The sequence below is a fragment of the Sander lucioperca genome, chromosome 18 (assembly GCF_008315115.2).
Source record: "Sander lucioperca isolate FBNREF2018 chromosome 18, SLUC_FBN_1.2, whole genome shotgun sequence".
Classification (NCBI taxonomy): Eukaryota; Metazoa; Chordata; class Actinopteri; order Perciformes; family Percidae; genus Sander; species Sander lucioperca.
In genome coordinates, this window is record NC_050190.1 from 6,731,235 (window position 1) to 6,749,663 (window position 18,429).

At 40.8% G+C, this 18,429-nt stretch overlaps 1 protein-coding gene across 1 annotated transcript in view; it reads left to right on the forward strand.

The window, feature by feature from the left end:
* The window catches only part of atrn (attractin), a gene marked incomplete at its 5' end in the record, with an annotated part of 143,974 nt that overhangs the window by 40,572 nt on the left and 84,973 nt on the right, over positions 1–18,429 (forward strand). The window contains 5 exons of the mRNA XM_031310211.2: positions 618–670; positions 2,135–2,229; positions 5,727–5,805; positions 6,097–6,254; positions 16,203–16,264. Coding sequence (XP_031166071.2) covers positions 618–670; positions 2,135–2,229; positions 5,727–5,805; positions 6,097–6,254; positions 16,203–16,264 — 447 coding nt within the window. The remainder of the gene's footprint in view (positions 1–617; positions 671–2,134; positions 2,230–5,726; positions 5,806–6,096; positions 6,255–16,202; positions 16,265–18,429) is intronic.

An 18,429-nucleotide genomic window follows, 5' to 3' on the forward strand; every position in this document is an offset into this window, starting at 1 on the left:
CTCTGGAACTTTATTTGTGTGTTGTGTGAACATCACTGATATACTGTAAATCTGCACCTGCACGCTTTCAAAAGTCAAGAAAGCATTTTTTCATGTGCAAAGGTATATCGAACCACTGGGAATTCAAGGGTTTTGTTTCGAAACGTAAATTTACAAAAAACCTGCAAGCAACCATGCAAATATGTTTTAAGACAAGACTCCCTTTTCTCTTGGCATACTGTAACAGCAGCTGTTCATAAGTACAAGCAGCATGAATCTTAACCCTGGTCTTCATTACAGAGGCTTCTCAAAAACTTGAGAGACAGTTTCACAAATGAGTGGTCATCAGTATGGAAGTGAGGCTATTTTCGTATACAGAAAGTATCTGTTTCATCCTTCTTCATACGTGTTCTTTTCATCGGGCTCTAAATGCACATGACTGCAGGTAAAGACTCGCACTCCTGTGTGTTATCTCCGCTCCACGTGCAACGCGTGGATTTGCTCCCGTTTAGTTTTCTTTTTTGTCAGCAATTAAATTGTCTGAATTCACCTTCGGTCTTCATTTATTCCCCATTTGCAGCCATTCCCCCATGTTTTGCCTCATTTCCCTTCATCTATCGTCCACCTCTCTTTTTCAGGTGTGAAGTCGAGAATCGTTACCAAGGCAACCCTCTCAAAGGAACGTGCTACTGTAAGTGGAATTCAAATTACCGTGTGTGTGTGTCTGTTCTGTGTGTTTTTATTAAGAAACTGTCAATACCAAGACAGTTACATGGCTCTCAAATCAAAGTAGATCTCAAGTAGTTTGATGTTTTAAAGAAATAACAGCCAGAGGAGAAAGCGCTTTTTAAAAACATGTCGCAGACCTAATGCTGTTTTGTCTGAAGATGACAGAGGTTTTTCTGAGACTGAGTGACTTTTAGGCTACTCCGATGCCGATTCGCCTCAGACCTGATGCCTTTTCATCCGAGACCTGATGCCTTTTCGTTTGAGTCTGACACCTGAGTCTGAGATCTGAGCATGTCCTAAAATGAGTACCAGGGCTGCACAATATATCGTTTTGTTATCGTCATTACGATATCAACTGGCGCAATAAACACACTGCAAAAGGCTGCGACGTATCGCCAAAGACACTCAGAGATGTTTTGTGTTAGTTGAAAGAAAATGTCAGTAGAAAACTGCACTTTAAAATGTAACTGTCACTTCTCAAATGTTCAATAAAAGAATGTTGGAAATGATTTCCTTTCATTAGATTTAAATTCAACGAGCAGTTAGTTGTATTTTAGCAGAATACTGAAAGCAGCAGAACTGAGCACACTTTGGTATCTGTTTATTTATCGCACGTAATAACGGTATTGCGATATTCAGCGTTATCGCATATCACACATTTTTCTCATATCGTGCAGCCCTAATGAGTAGGTGAGTGAGTGCAGACAGACACTTTCTTTGGTATTCACAGACTGTATCTAACATAATTCTGTGTAAATCTATAGTTTTGCAGTATAGTAAATGGAACATTAAACTTTCACAGCGTCACAAACACTGGATGAGTGGTTCAGCAGCATGCTCAGTAGACCCACGTTGTCTCCTGTATGAAGGGGGTATTACCAACCCAAAGATTAAAATATTATTTTTTTGGCAGCAGTTGTTATTTCCCCGCATTTATTTGAACCGGCGTGAGAAGGGATCAACAAGGTTTTGGAATATAGTGGCCAGTAAGTTTGAAAGGAAATAATTTTTTCTCTGCAGGTTGATAAAGTCTGGAAGAGAATGGAAATTGGATGTTACAGTTTCCAGATCATTTCTGTTTGCTGTTGTATATTGTCACGGTCTAGTGACAGTGATCTCCAGCTGTTGTTTAATGCAGGCTTGCACACTGCCACATAACCCTGCCTCTGTCATCACCTTAAACACAGACAACACACACTGAAGGCTCCAGGTTCATCCAAGAAAGTCAATTTTTTTTCAGTCAGATTTTGAAAACGAAAAAAGAAAGGGGCTCTGGGTAATTTCCTGCTCCGAACACTGTGTGAAAACATGCTCTCGTGTGACTTTCAAACTAAACTAAATCGAGCTGTTCTTCTTTTTTTCTTCTTTTGTAATCCCCACCACGCTCTCCCACACCCACACCGCCCGGCTCAATCACTTCAAACAGACACGCTTCTCATCGACTACCAGTTCACCTTCAGCCTGTCGCAGGAGGACGACCGCTACTACACCGCCATCAACTTTGTGGCCACACCTGAGGAGGTATGTGTCTGACAGGGAACGCCCCGCCGTCACAGCAGCTGTCACCTTTTCTTAGGATTAAAGATTGTAAAGTCAGCACCAGGTGATGATGATGGAGATTAGTTTGCTTTTCTTTTCCCTCTCACCTCGTTTATTGTCAAAAAAAATAAGTTTCACCCATAGGCATTTCTCCAGTTGTAACTTTAAAAAGGTATAGTAAGTGATGTTAATCCAATACACTGTCAAATTCAGCAAATACCTCCTCACGGTCACCTAGCTCTTTATTTTCTGTGTGCGCTGGAAAGAAATCCGACGTTAATACACAGCCCTGGCTGTGTAAATGGAAAACAAACAGAAGGAGTGCACGAGCCACAAAACACTATTTCAGCTAATCAGCAACAGACGGTGACACTTGATGGTGGTGGGGGGGGGGGGGGCTGCATGTGACTGTGCTGGCCGGCCAGTAGTTATCTGTCAGTCAATCTGGGGGGCGGAGCTTCTGAACGGATCATTTAATCCTTTTTAGTTTATCTGAGAAATTAAAAAGTAAAAATCATCACATCTGGACATACATGGTTTTCACTGGACAAACACAAGTATTGACAAACACACAGACATTCCTATTTGGCACGCACAATTGTCATTAGCAACACATCAAAGAAAAACGAGTAGTGGCATTCAAAATGCTTGAGTATATTGTTTTAAACTCTTCAAAAGTAATGAGGGGGATTTTTAATTTCAAAGGAAAAACAAACCGCAATGATTTCGGCCATGAAAGGCAAGCAGTTAAAGAGTGTGCTCAAAAATTATTCTGTTTTTGATACTGTACTTAAATTGGCAATTAACAAACTCCATTTCTCTAGAGACTGAAGCTGTAGCTGCAGCATGTTGATTGACATGTTTTAATTATGTAAAGACATGTTGAAGTTCAGATAGAGCCTGTATCAGGGCCATATCTAGCTTAAGTAAGTAAGTAATTTATTTAATATAGCACCTTTCACAGACAGTCACAAAGTGCTTCACACAAAAAACATTTGATTAAAATACAATAGAATCCAAAACAGAGAAAATCAAGCAATAACAAAAGCAATTCCAATGAGGATTAAAAGAATAAAACCCAAAATTACAAACATTAGACAAAAGCCAGTTGAAACAAGTATGTTTTCAGTTGTTTTCTAAAAGCGTCAACCGAGACTGCAGAACGTAAGTTAACAGGAAGGGCGTTCCACAGAGTCGGAGCTACCACTTCAAAGGAACGATCGCCCTTAGTCTTTAAACGAGTGCGTGGGACAACCAGTAGTCCCTGGTTAGAAGATTTGAGAGACCTGTTAGTGATGTACGGATGGAGCAGGTCGGAGATGTAAACAGGCGCCTGTCCATGCAATGCTTTATATGTAATAACTAGAACCTTAAATTGTATCCTAAACTTTATTGGAAGCCAATGTAACATGGATAACACAGGAGTGATGTGTGACATTCTGGTGGACCTGGTCAACAGCCTAGCAGCAGAATTCTGCGCTAGTTTCAGACGTTCCTGGGATGACTTGCTAAGACAAGTGAAAATGGAGTTGCAGTAATCAAGCCGTGATGAAACAAAACCATGAATGATCATCTCAAGTTCACTTTGTGAAACCACGGTCCTAAGTTTAGCAATGTTTCTCAGTTGAAAGAAACATGTACGGGTCAGTGACCTGATATGTTGTTCAAGAAACATTTTCTGATCAAATATGACACCAAGGTTTCTAAGATTGGACTGTACCACTGAGGAAAGGGACCCCAAAAGATTAACAACTTTGGAGGCTGTGGTATCCGGAGCAACAATAAGGACTTCGGTCTTTTCTTCATTAAGCTGCAAGAAATTGTTTGCCATGTTTGAATGTGTTATATGTCACTATTTTTGGTAGCCTACTGTACTTAAATGGCCAGTATGTACTTTATTTTCTTTATTCGTTGAAACCTCTATGTTTACAGGCTTGTGGTGATGCGCAATGTGCTATAGGTCCAAAAAAAAAAAATCTGTTTGGTACTGCCAATTTCTTTTGTTTTGTCACGGTTCATGTGTGCAATAACCATCATGGCAGAGAATCGTGATATCAATTCTAAGCTAAAAAAATCCGAATCGTGCAGGCCTAGCCATGACACAAACAGACATTAACAGTCTTGTATAAAGTACTTGAAAGCAATACCTTATACAGGTATCTTACCAGAAACATAACTTTACTACATAACTATGGTAGAAGTTAAAGTCACCTTTTAGAATATTACTTTGAATTTTCATTTTTTTTAGTTCACTCCAACATACGAAAACATTTCTTGCGAGTAACGGGTAACGGAGACGCTGAGGGGAAATGTATCGGAGTAAAAGTATGCATTTTATTTAGGATATGTAGTGGAGTAAAAGTGAACGTTTCCAGAAATAGAAATTACAAAGTAAAGCAGAAATACGTGAAGATTCTACTGAAGTATAGTGACTAAGTATTTTTACTTTGTTACATTACAACACTGGACATTAATGACATCAGCCTGAAGTGTAATGTCGTAGTGTGAACTCCACTCCAATCACGCAGATGTTTCCCCAGCTAATAAAAGCTTGTCCAGTCCTGTTTACCTGGCTGCAGCATCTGGAGCCCAAGCTGAAACACCAGGATCAGATTCAATATTGCAGATGGTAATTTCCCCCTGACAAAGTGTTCAACACATAGTAACCAATGCAGAGCTGTGACCCCTCTGTCAGTCAGAGGTGTGCAAGTATATCCATGTCTGCCTTTTTCACTGTCTCGCTTCTGTAGAGTCAGATGAGGCAAACCTGAGCACCTTCTGGACGACGACGTACTGTCATGTTCAGCAGTTATTCAGTGAGCTTCAATATGCTGCAGAATTATACGCCTTTGACGATAAATTTAAGAAAATATTTCAGATTTTCACAACATTAATCATTCATCTCCACTGAAGCTGTTAAAATGATAATTAAGAAATGCTGCCTTTAAATCAGTATGCAAACTAATTAGCTCTCAATTTACACCTACTTGACGTTATCAAAGCTGATATCACTGTACAACGGCACTTACTTTTTTAATGCTCATCGTTTCCATCATTGGCTCGTTCAAACACTTGTTTTGCTAATGCAGCTCCATTAGCTGTGCAAATATGCTCTAGTCTGCACCACAGTAACTGTTTGTACAGCTGCAAACTTGTGTGTGTGTGTGATTTGCCCACATAAATCATACATTAGAAATGTGCAATGACTAATTAAAAGGGCTGTCTACAGTCTGTGTGCTGAAAGGTGTAACTTTTCTCTGCGTGACAGTGACGGTGTTATTATGTGTGTAACTTACATTTTAGGGTGTGTGTGTGTGTGCATGCGCGCAGAGGAGCTTTTTGACCTGGTACACATTTTGTTCATGCTTCTTTTTTTATTCATCTTTCTCCTCTGCACATTTACATGATATAATGACACCAATGTTGATGCTAATGACGATGATGACTGCATGCTTTCTGTGTCCTCTCTCCCTCCCCAGCCAAACCGGGATCTAGACATGTTCATAAATGCCTCAAAGAACTTCAACCTGAACATAACCTGGGCCACTAGCTTCACCGGTAGGTCTCCACAAATACCCAAGTAGAGCTGAAACAATAAGATGATGACAGAAAATTGATTATCAAATAATCATTAAAAAATGCCAAACCTACCTTGTGATCTAGCTTCTCAAACGGGACGATTGGCTGCTTCTTTTTTTAAAATGTCATATCACAGTCATTTGAAGGTCTTCAGGTTGAAGCAATCTCCCCTTTGGCTCTTTTTCACATTTTATAGGAAAACAAATATTTGAGCCAAAAAATGATCAACAGATTAATTGTTGTGGTTTTCTGTTCCTCTCTGTCATTCAGCAGGCACCCAGACCGGGGAGGAGGTCCCTATCGTCTCTCGGAGCAACATCAAGGAGTTCAAGGACAGCTTCTCCAACGAGAACTTTGATTTCCGCAACAGCCCAAACATAACCTTCTTTGTCTACGTCAGCAACTTCACGTGGCCCATTAAGATTCAAGTAGGCTTTGCTTTGCTTCATCCAAAACACAACTAGTACAGCTGGTTCACTTGGATATGGAGCAAGACATAGTTTGTGTTACAGCATAACCATTTGACCTTATAGTCAAGCTGCACTTGATGTCAATGTGTGGCAGTTTAACTTTGCTAAAAACATATTGCACGCGCTCTGCCTAAAAGGACGTTTTTCCTCACTACTGCTGCACTAAATGCATGCTGGCACTTTAACTTTGCTAAAAACATATTGCGTGCGTGTTACCGGCCTCAGACCTAGGGCAATCTGGGCAGGTACAAAGCCACAGGCTGGATAGCACTGTGGGTTGGAAAGAAGTGGAGATACAGAAATGATGTCTTTCTCAAGCGCTGGATGTTTATTTCTGAACCAAATATCTCTCTTTTTTTGTTGTTTGAGTTTCTTTTCAAAAAGTAATTAAATAACAATGCCAACAGATAGGCCTGGCACACACTAGGACACTTGGCAATTAACAACACATAAAATTATAAAATATGCTATAATTATATAAATATCTCAATAATACTAAGAGATCCTAAACCGTAACTTTAACCATTACATGGACTATATAATATAGAAATGATCTATAATTACACTGAATACAATAAGCAAACCAATATGTAAAGCATTGGTATAGATCAGATAAAATACAAAACCCGTTAATAACTATTATTAATAATTGTGAAATAGATACCAATCTTACTGTATAATATATCAAATATACATGACACTACAGATCATATTACATCTTGAAACAATTGCTATAGCACATTCAAGTATGTAGACAGAGGCTACATGGCTCTCTTGCTCTCTGTTAGATTATTCCTTTAAAGTGAACACATACAACAGATCAGGGGCTACATTGGATTACTTCTATGAAATTACAATACAAACAAGCTTTTCGTAGATCAAATACCAAGAATACTATATTAAGATTTAAACTGTTCACATGACGGTGTGATAATAAATCACTAACACAACGCATCGGTCTGCCGTTTGCGTGTGTGTCTACAGGCACGCGCACATCAAACACCTCCTACTAACCTTTCTACACAGAACATGAAAACATCATATAGACAACCGTACTGGTGATATACTCTTTTGATACATATTAACAGAGATTGGAAAGGTTTAAAAATACACCTGTGGGTTGGAAAGAAGTGGGGATACAGAAATTGTCTTTCTCAAGCGCTGGATGTTTATTTCTGAGCGCTCGAGCTACCGTCTCCACGGCAACCCACTACGGTGAAGCAGTGCAACAGCACCATCTACCTACATCGAACTGTTATCTTAAATGTAATAAAATTAAAAAATAGGAGGGGGTAACGGTTTTATATGTGGCCATTTTATCTACCCATTACACACACTCTGCCTAAAAGGACGTTTTTCCTCGCTACCGTTGCACTAAATGCATGCCGGCACTTTAAATTTGCTAAAAACATACTGCACACTGTTGCAGCAAATGCATGCTCTTGGAGAAAATTATAGGAATTGTTGGTCTAGACCTACCCTAAGTGTCTAAAGATAACTCTTGTTATGATTTGCTACTATAAATAACATTGAATTGAACATTTAACTTACATTTGCAATTCATTTAAACCACATCATCTTAACTGGCCAGATTTAATTCTGACAGACGGGATGACACACTCAGCTGTGACATCCAAGGATCCGCATCCACTGACTGAAATGTTGACCAGAGAAAGAAAGCTGATTGGTTCGATACAACGCTTGAAAACTGTAAATGGGGGGGGGGGGGCTTTGTGCTTTGACAGCATAGGAAAGCAGAAATGACGGTGATGCCTGGAATGAATATGAATGAAATATGACAGAAATGGAAATTCGAAATGACTCGCCATTAGATGAAGAAAAAGTGAGAAATGTGAGAGAAACGATCTTCCGGTGCAGCTTCAATGCCAAGTCATGTTGCCTCTTTAAGTAATGCACAAACATTTCAAGAGCAGCATGATTTAATAAGAGCGTAAAATGTGATAAAAGCATGATTTACTCAAGTACAACATGAGTACAAACTTCAACAGGCAAAGCTGTCATGAATATTCACCGACTGCAGCAGCGCTACTTATGCTAAAAATGTATTCATGCACTTTGAATAGAAGCATCTATTAAATTGCGCGTCAGGTCTCCTAATGGTCTTTTACATGCAGAGGCTTGTGCGTATGTGTACAAATGAATAAACACCTATGCATACAGTCATAGCCCCACATATTTTGGATCAAAGTGCAGCAAAACTGCGGTCAATTTTCACCATGACTGGTCAGCTTGTCTGATTTACAAGCTACTTTTCTACTCTATGAAACCAAAAACGTTGGCTGGTAAAATGGCAGAATGTAAATGTTGGCAGTTACCAGTAAAATGTGGTCACTGGTAGGAGGGGGGGGGGGAGAAAGTTCCTGCATTTGGTGCACAGAAGCTTTCCCCCAGTGTTGATGTGGCTCCCTGGCTGTAGTTGTGAATAGAGCTTTGTATCTGCTTGCTTGGTAGCTGGCGGTGTGTTTATGCAGCCGAGCTACAGTCGCAGCTGCACTCGGTGAACCGCTGCCATGTGGCAGGCTGAAGGAGAGAAAACTGTCCCTCAATAGTTTGTACTGTACGTCGTGCCAACGTAATGTTGATGTTTAATGCCTGTATTTGCTTAATTTGCAACAAGATAAAAGTCAATTCATTTCAGTATACTCATAGTGTGAATAAATGGACCCGTTAATATGCAAAAACTGTTAATATGCCAGCTGTTCTGTGTTGTCATCCACTTACTCGGTTTACATCATCACGGAAGATACTTGTTTCTGATTGGCTAGTAGATGTCCATAACAATCATGGGAAATGTCTGCACCTATATATCTTTCTACCTTACCGGACAAAGTGTCTACCTCCTGAGCCACAGCTGCCCATCATACAGCTGTACACCTCGGGAGTTGCCAGTTTATTAAGTACACATAGCTAAACTCAAATTCCCCACCCCATTATATCACTATGGGTAGTCTTCATTCATCAGTGGTCTTCAACATTTTTAAGCCAAGGGCCCATTAACTGAAAGAGAGATGGAGCAGAGACCCCCTACTACATATATTGTATAAAATGAAGTTGCGTGTTAAACTCGGCCTACAGTAGCTTGTAATACTAAGCTATTAAAGTAGCCTACTAATTGTTGGAATGATTTTATAAATCATGTTTTAATGTTAAAACATACATGTGGCTCAGTGAATCCTTAAGATATAGTGTATCTGTGGATGGCTACTTTAGTGACTACCTTACCTATAGGATAGTATGCCTATCATCAGTGGGGATTTATATTTGCTAATAATGTGTTGGACCCTCTTTTGAAGAGCCCTGGTCTGGATATTAGAAACACCTCTCAGTATAACGTAATATTCAACAACACCACAAACTACAGACTCCAAATTAACCATAAAGTTGAATCGACGCCTCTCGAAACCGTTTCAACAAAAACCTTCATTAAAGCAGGATTTATTGTAAGAAATTGGCATTGGTTTTAACTGTCCTGGGACAGAACATTTGGTAGTTAGAGATCAATGTAATGTGTCAACCAATAGGCGTTAGTTATGCAAATAAAGTTTTTCTTTTTTTTTAATCAATTTGTAATTTGGATTTTTAGTTAAACACACTAGTGCAGCATGAGGTCATCATTTTAAATAGTTTCTCTTTTTGCCAGTGGTTTGTTGCCATGGTATAAGCATGATAATGCACTCTGTAGTGTCCAGATATAGACCATAGTGCTTAGGACTCTTAAATTGGGACCAAGATGGCTCTCTTGTACAACAGATCTCAATTCAATTAAATTTTATTTATAGTATAAAATCATAACAAGAGTTATCTCGAGACACTACAGATAGAGTAGGTATAGACCACACTCTATAATTTACAAAGCCCCAACAATTCCAGTAATTTACCCAAGAGCAAGCATTAGCAGTGGCTAATGTGACAGTGGCGAGGAAAAACTCTTGGTAGGCGGTATCTGACGGTGCCGTTTGGGGGTATGGTGATTAATAGTCACAATAAAGATAATGGAACAGTGGCTACAAATGGTAGTCGTAGTAGTTCATGTCATAGCAGGGCACTGCATCTCAGGACCTTTAGAAAAGCACTTTGTAAGTAACTCCGACATTGTGAATTAGATTTGTTGATATTTGACCACACAACTGAAATGGATTAGTGCTTCAGAGGTGGAGTAGAATATAAAATACCTTGAATAATATAAAATACCCCATAGCTTTGTGTCGACATTCTTATGCATGTATAGCGGTTAAGTAAAACTGTTCAAGTACTTTGTTTCAAAGCAGTTTTTCACAGTTTTGATCACATGTGTACATAGTTAGTTTATGGGTGTTTTTGCAGCATAATAAAGGATTGAATAAGCTCAGCATTGGTATTAGGTTTGATGCAGTGAATGAATGCACTGCCAGGATTGGCTGGTGCTGGTTTGGGAGCGCAGGGTGCTCTGGGCCTGGGTTGTGTGCGCTCCATGCTGCCTGCCCGCCTGTGTGCCTCCCCGATCACTTTGGAAGTGATTTGACTGGTTGCCCCGTGCAACCTCCTTCCCCCTGCCCTCCTCCTGCCTCCATCTTCCGTGTCCTGTCTTGTGAGGGCTTTTAGTTCTCTCAGCTTCAGATCTCCAGCTGCTGCCAGCCAGCCTCAGGAGATCTCCAGTGCAGCTCCCCCCCCTTCTCTCAGCCTCCTCTGGTCCACCTCACCTTCTGTCTTGCTGGGTGGGATCATATAGAAGATCAGCCCTGTCCTTGAAACCAAAGCACGCAGGTCTGCTAGCGTGTCATTTTTCTTCCTTGCACTCATGGAGCTTTACCTTCGTCAGCGAGGTAACATTTTCCACTCGTTTCTCTCGTTCTTTTTCTGCCTCTGCTCCTCGTCTCAAAATCCTTTTTTTCACCAGTTCTTCTTAATAACAGCATTTTTATTTTGTTGCCTTTTTCTTTTTTGCCTTCAGTGGTCTACTGCAGTTTGGCATTGTGTGTGTGTGTGTGTGTGTGTGTGTGTGTGTGTGTGTGTGTGTGTGTGTGTGTAATCGTAGGCGGTTGGTACTCCAGCAGCGTTGGCAGGCAAAATTAGAGTGTTGGAAAACGGTTGATAAACAGCAGCCGAGAAAGTGCAAGGGCAAAGTGGAATGTTAAGTTGAAACACATGCTGCATTCAGAGTGGGCTGTGTGCAAGCTCAGCCCTCTCTCTCTCCCAGCTTTAGTGTGCAGCTGTACAGAGCGCTCACTCTCTTTCTCCTGCTCGCTCTCCCACACAATACGTCAAGGTTGCTTTTGTTTGCTTTCATGTGGTCGGAAGTAGCGTTAGAACAGCGTGCACGCCTTTTGCAATAGTTTGTTTTTGTCCATTGACCCCACTTGTTGCACTCACCAGTCAATCTGTTGCATATAATCAGCAGCACACATTATTCTACCCCAAAAACTGAACAGTTTGCCTCCAGTTCTTGGTATATATAACAATGTTGCACCTAATGTGTACCAGATACAATATACAAAACTTCTGAAAAGCACAGATGTTGGATTGCAGGAGGAACACTTTGATATAATCATTTTTGACCCACCAAAATTGAGACTCTTTACAATAGTCAAAGTTAATCTGTGGTGACTTCATGACCGTCGAGCAGCTCAGATCATCAAAGTGAAATCAGTTGCACTGAAATTAGTCTGCGAGGACTTCTCCCACCCCTCTTTTTTTCATTCTACTAAAGAAGAATGGATCTGAATTTAATTATGTTTGTAATGAAAGGCAAATCCCACACTAATTACATTAAAGAGCTGTGATCTCCTGTTCCATGCCTTAGTGAACATGTCATGATATAGTAGAGATTAGAACAGCCTCCAATTGAATACCCTGCCGTGGCGTCGCAGCAGCTGTAGCTATCAGCTGGCTGGGCCGCGCCGCGTGTCCGCGTGGACCGGTGTGGTGTTTATCTGGGCCGTGCACGGCTGCCTGATAGAAGTGTTTTTGATACTGATCACAGAGAGGTTAGGAAACACAAACTGAGCAGCTTTGCCAGCTTGTAACAGTGGTGGGTACAACCTTAAATCAGCCAGCTACTTATTATTGAAACGGTAGATAACATTTAATCCCGACAAATTCAAATATCAAAAGATTATTTGCATATTCATACATTTTGAAAATGTACTAATTCCACACTGTAAAAAATACTCTGTTACAAGTAAAAGTCCTGCATTGAAAATGTTACTTGAGTAAAAGTATGTTCACGTATCATCAGGAAAATGTACTTTAAAAGTAAAAGTCCTTAATGCAGAAAAATCTTCACATTTTAGAAACTGGAAACGATCCAAACCGTTCAAATCATCTAATCATTTCAGCTGGACTTATAGGCCTGTATATTGTTGGGTAGTTCAATTTATAATAAAACATATTTCATAAATTACATGTGTTTTGTGTGCAACAATCTTAATTTGTGAAGTAACCAGTAAAAGACTCAAGTAAAGTACAAGTACCTCAAATTTGTACTTAAGTACAGTACTTCAGTAAATGTACTTAGTTACATTCCGTCACTGATTAAGTGCATCTCCTCCTCATGTACTGCACCAGACTGGCCAGTTCTTCTGGTTGTTTTTGCCATCCTGTACCCATCCTGTAGGTGTGATATTTGGATGTACCGATCCTATGCAGGTGTGATATTCGGATGTACTGATCCTATGCAGGTGTTGTTACACGTGGTCTGCCACTGCAAGGACGATCAGCTGTGCTTCCTGTCTCCCTGTAGCGCTGTCTTAGGCATCTCACAGTAGAGACATTGGAATGTATTGCCCTGGCCACATCTGCTGTCCTCATGCCTCTTTGTAGCATGCCTAAGGCACGTCTGCAGATTAGCAGGGACCCTGGGCGTCTTTCTGTTAGTGTTTTTCAGTCAGTCGAGTCAGTAGAACGGTCCCTTTACTTTCATAATTTTTTATAACCGTGATCTTAATTGCCTACCGCCTTTAAGCTGTTACTGTCTTATCGACCGTTCCACAGGTGCATGTTCATTAATTGTTTGTGGTTGATTGAGCAAGCATGACAACCATTGTTTAAACCCTTTACAAAAAAGATCTGTAAAGTAATTTGGATTTTTACAAAAATACAGTGTCCTGAAAAAGGGGATGTTTTTTTTTTTTTTTTTTTTTGCTGAGTTTATATTCATAAATAGAAAATGCAATCAGCTGTGTTTCACAGTTAGGCAATATGTTAGACAAAACTCTTGACGCATGTTGAACCAAATTTAAATTTGCTTATAATCATTAATATAGGACAGCATCATTTTGTCAACAAAAAAATATTAAGATACTTTTTGTAAATCGACCAACTACTCATTATTTTGTATTTTGAGTCTAAAGCCATGCTAGCGGCTCAGTGAGGCTGTACTTGGCGTGCTGCTAGAGGAAAAGTCAGGGATCACTAAATGCAGTCGGATACATCATGTGGGAACCATGAATTTCAGTACAAAAGTGATGGTCTGACGGACATGTACCGTATTACTGTACAGCCGCAGCACTAGCATGGCTAAAGATATACAGAATAGTAGAAATAGATAAAGTATTTGAGAAAAAAAACACATTTAGAGTTTTCCCAAGAAGGAATGTTCTGTAATATAGTACGCTCTGGCACTGACACAGGCATAAAAGTATCTCACACACACACATTCTGGCTCCTCCATATTCAAAATTCAGTTTCCCTCTATCCTTTTTTTAATTTTTTCTGGAACCTGTTGAGCAGCCCTCCCGCGCACTGATAACGACACTTTCCTTCAAAACTCCAATATGGTTCGAGTGGCTGTCAGAAGCCATTAAAGGCAGAATATTTTGCGTTCTTAATGCCCGGCGGCAGGCTAACAGGCCCTGCAGCAAGATCCTTTTTTCCGGCCCCTAAAGAGTCACCCTCTGCTGGGCACATAACGAGAGCGCCACCCAGGGCCACCCCTCCCGCCGCCGGCCTGCTGCTTGGTGACAAAGCACCGCATACAGCTGACACTTGAGATTAGCCGCTACAATAACTGTTATCGCACATCTTCTCAGCGAGACGGCCTGCTTGTGCTTTCGTAACTGGGGTTATGCAGTGATGACATGACGCTGAAGCACCTGTCATTGCTGTTTTTTTGTGTGTTGAGGAAGTTAGCGTTGTCCTTGAAGGGGACTATTTTGTTACTGTATGTATCTCCAATCGTAGAGAGAAGTAGGTGGCTTTGTTAGGCCGTTGTCACAAAGCACGTTCTAAGTACACCAGCTGACAAGGCTTCTGTGATTATTCTAAGCTTTGCTCTTAAACGAATCCCTGCCACTCAGTTTCACACAATCTTCAGTATTTTTATTTTTTTTTTTTAAAATAACTACAACTAATGCCAAACAATAACTTAATGAGAGTAACCTTTCAAGATCTCAAAACATCGGCATCCCAAAAAGAGAGCATCGTCTCTATAAAGACATTTTGTAGATTAAACGACTACTCAGGAAAAAAAGGAAAGATTCATTACTTTGTGAAGGCTTGCAGTCACTGATGGCATATTTGTGCCCCGATTGAAATCAAACGCACTAATCTTGGCAGCATTGGAGCCACCCTCCGTCCACTGTGATACGCAGGGAATTAAACGCCAATGAGATCTACACTGATGACATCTTTTAAAAAAAAAAAAAAAAAAAAAGAAGGGTTTCTCTGGGCATATTTTGCACCTCGAACTTCTCTTCAGTGTTCAACAGTCTGGAGGAAAGTGCACCGAGGAGCTCAACAGTAATCAACAGCAACACATTAGCGAGCCAGATGGTGCTGACTACACAAGTATATGAGACCCCCCCCCCCTCCTCTGTCATCTCACCACAGAGACCAATGCCTTTGGCCCTGTGTTGCTCTCGAGTAAAGTCACTGTAGATTTATACACATTCTGACCCATCAAGTCTTTCTATGCATGTATTGTCATTCCTGAGCACACATTAAGTATTCATAGACTAATCTGACATGCGCACGGCTTGGTTTCTCGGCTTTTGTCTTTTTTTCTCCCCCACCCTCCTGCTCCTTTTTTCTACTGGAATTATATGCAAATCCCTGCTATGCCGAGGAATAATAATAAGCAGGAGCTGTGATAAGTTCTGGTCCAAGGTGTCACCTCGGAGGAAAGATGTGTGAGGGGAATTCTGCTGCGGGCCAGAGACGCTGTACCCTGATGTTACCAGAAAGAGGCAGTGTTGTGTTGCTGCAGGAATATGTTCATTGAGGCTTTTGGCGGGGAGAGAGAAGAGGTTTGTAGGCGTAAGTGTAGAGGCGAAGGGGTGGGTAGGTGGTATGGCACTGCCAATGTTACCCCTGGCAACCTTGGTTAAGACAGGATATCGTTTGTACAATTGCTCCTTGTGATGATTACATAGTGAATATTTCTGCCCACGTGTGCAGGAAAGAGGTTTTTCTTTTTTGCACAGGCTGTGGACAGCTGAGGGGCCTGAGGCTGCTGCTGTGTTGTTGCTTTGACAGGGGTGAAGTCTGGATCACTGATAAGCAGACAGACTGGGAGCCTCCCAGTAGTTGTGAATAAGGAGTTGTGAGTGAGATAAGGAAGAAAAAAAAAAACCCTTTGAAATCCCTTATCTTTAGACAGTCGTTTAACTTGTGAACCACTAGAAATATGCACATTACAAAATATGCAATTATGTGTAAAGGCGCAGGCTGACAACATAGTGTCATAAATATACATATATTATCCACAATACATATGCACTCTGCCTTTGTGAGCAGAGGCTGCATTATCTCGCTGGTTTGTGTGCCTTTTTGTCAGATCTGCAAGGTCGACTCCAGTCTAAAGCCTGCATGTTTATGAGTGTATAATGCTGACTTCCTGTTTTAAAATCTCCCTCTTTAAAGCAGATTTTCTGACCCGGTCTGTTGTCTTTTTTTCTTTCCCTTTTGTAGATCGCCTTCTCGCAGCACAGTAACTTCATGGATCTGGTGCAGTTCTTTGTCACGTTCTTCAGGTGAGCAGCTCTCCTCTTCCTCCCTCTGTCAACTCACTTACTCCAAAGCACAGATGTGTTGGTGTTATAGTGGCGACAGTCGCCTTCCGTGTGTGTGTGTGTGTGTGTGTGTGTGTTGCAGAGTGTGAACCACGCTGATGGATCACCAAGGCTGTGCCTGTGCACCAGCCATTACTATGAAGAAGCACTGCAGCTCACTGGTTTATAGGAGCTGCTTAGCTGTCAGCACTTAGAGGCAAATGCACATATGTGCGAGTCCTGTTGCCTTATTTTATTCACCCACATAATGCACAGACATGTAGTAAACCTGGAAAAACGGGAAATCCAACTAGTCTCAAATGTGAATGTGTGTTCCAGTATCCCTTGGAAATCTGTTCCCATTAAATTCAGCAGGTCATCATTTATGTCCAACACCAACCTTTCTCTTGCCAAAGCAGAAAGCAGTGTGTCCTTTATGTGGCATGTAGGATGAACATGTAGCACATCCAATTTAAATTTGCGTCCCGTCTCAGGCAAACAGTGAATAGTATTTTTCTAACCATGACTTTTCTTCTTTTTTTTTTTTTTTTTTTACTAAAAGCTGCCTGTTTTTTTGTGCCGCTAGGGAGCATAGAAACTCCACAACACGCTGAAAGACTCACAGCCCTGACATGCAGTATAAAACAAAACGATATAAAAATGCATTGTATATATTTTTCGATATCGTTTCTATTGCGATGTCAAAAACCCAGCAGGCCGAACTGCGTTATGGCATTATTGACGCCATTAAGACAAAGCTTCCCATTCTGATCCTTGCACGTTATGTTCATTTTCCAAGAAAGTTCCTAATAAAATAAGAAAATACACTTAGTAAGTACTTTTCATTCACACAGTAGTATACAAAAATAGGCTTTATGATTTTATATAGACTATCTAGGGCCCGAGCACCAACAGCGGCGAAGGCCCTATTGAAACTGAAGGAATTATTTTCTGCAAATGAATTGGCTTTTTGAGGGGCTTAACATATTCAAAAACTCAACAAAATTGGCAGTCGCATTAAGTCTGGTGAAAATTTACGTATTTTAAGGGTTTCGGGAATAGGCGCACAAAAATGTCTCGCTAGCGCCCCCTACAAAGTAAAAAAAATTGAGCCCCTGCAGTGCGTTTAACGTAGACTCACAAAAGTTGGTACACATATGTAGCATGTCAAGATGTACAAAAAACGTCATTGGAGCCATACCCTAAACCCAAGTCCACCATTTTGATTTCAAAGTTCGAAATTAGTGCGATTTTGGCCATTTCCACGTCGTACTTTAACGAACTCCTCCTAGAGATTTCATCCGATCAACTTCAAATTCGGTCTGTGCCATCTTAAGACATTAAAAATGAAAAGTTGTTAAAAGAAAAACTTTTCGTCATAGGGCGTGGCCGTAGCGGGGTGGCCATTTTGTGCGTTTCACCATCAAAACAGGAAGTGGATGTAACTTGAGTGTACATTGTCCAACTGGCTCGAAACTTTTCAGGATTTATAAGAGTCCAACCCTGAGGACAAATAAAGGCCGATATTTACTTAAAGTCATAGCGCCCCCTAGTGGCAACAGGAAGTAGGCCTAAAAGTCAAGTTGCTACACTTTAACGAACTCCTCCTAGAGATTTCCTCTGGCGGACTTCAAATTTGATCTGTATCATCCCAACACCTTAAAGATGAAAAGTTATTAAAAGAAAAACTTTTCGTCAGACGGTGTGGGTGTGGCGTGGCGGCCATTTTGAGTGTTTAGCGATGAACAAAGAAATTGTTGTAACTTGAGTGTACGTTGTCGTATCTGCCCGAAATTTCTCACGATTGACAAGGGTCCAGGCCTGAGGACATCTACAGGCAATTATTTACTTTTGGTTATAGCGCCCCCCGCTGGCAACAGGAAATGCGCCTTATATGACAAACATCATCCGATTTACATGAAACTTATAATGTGTGGTCAACATGTGATACTGAGCCCCCCCTATACTTTAACCACGCCCACTTACTCAGGCCACACCCCTTTCATAACATTTGAACCGTTTAAGGTAGAGTCTTGTGTGAGGTATCATTGAACTCAGCAGAGAGTTCCTTCATCATTGGTGATGGTTTGGCCCGCCCCCTATGTTTAAGCCACGCCCCTTTCATAAATGCTGACCCATCTAAGGTA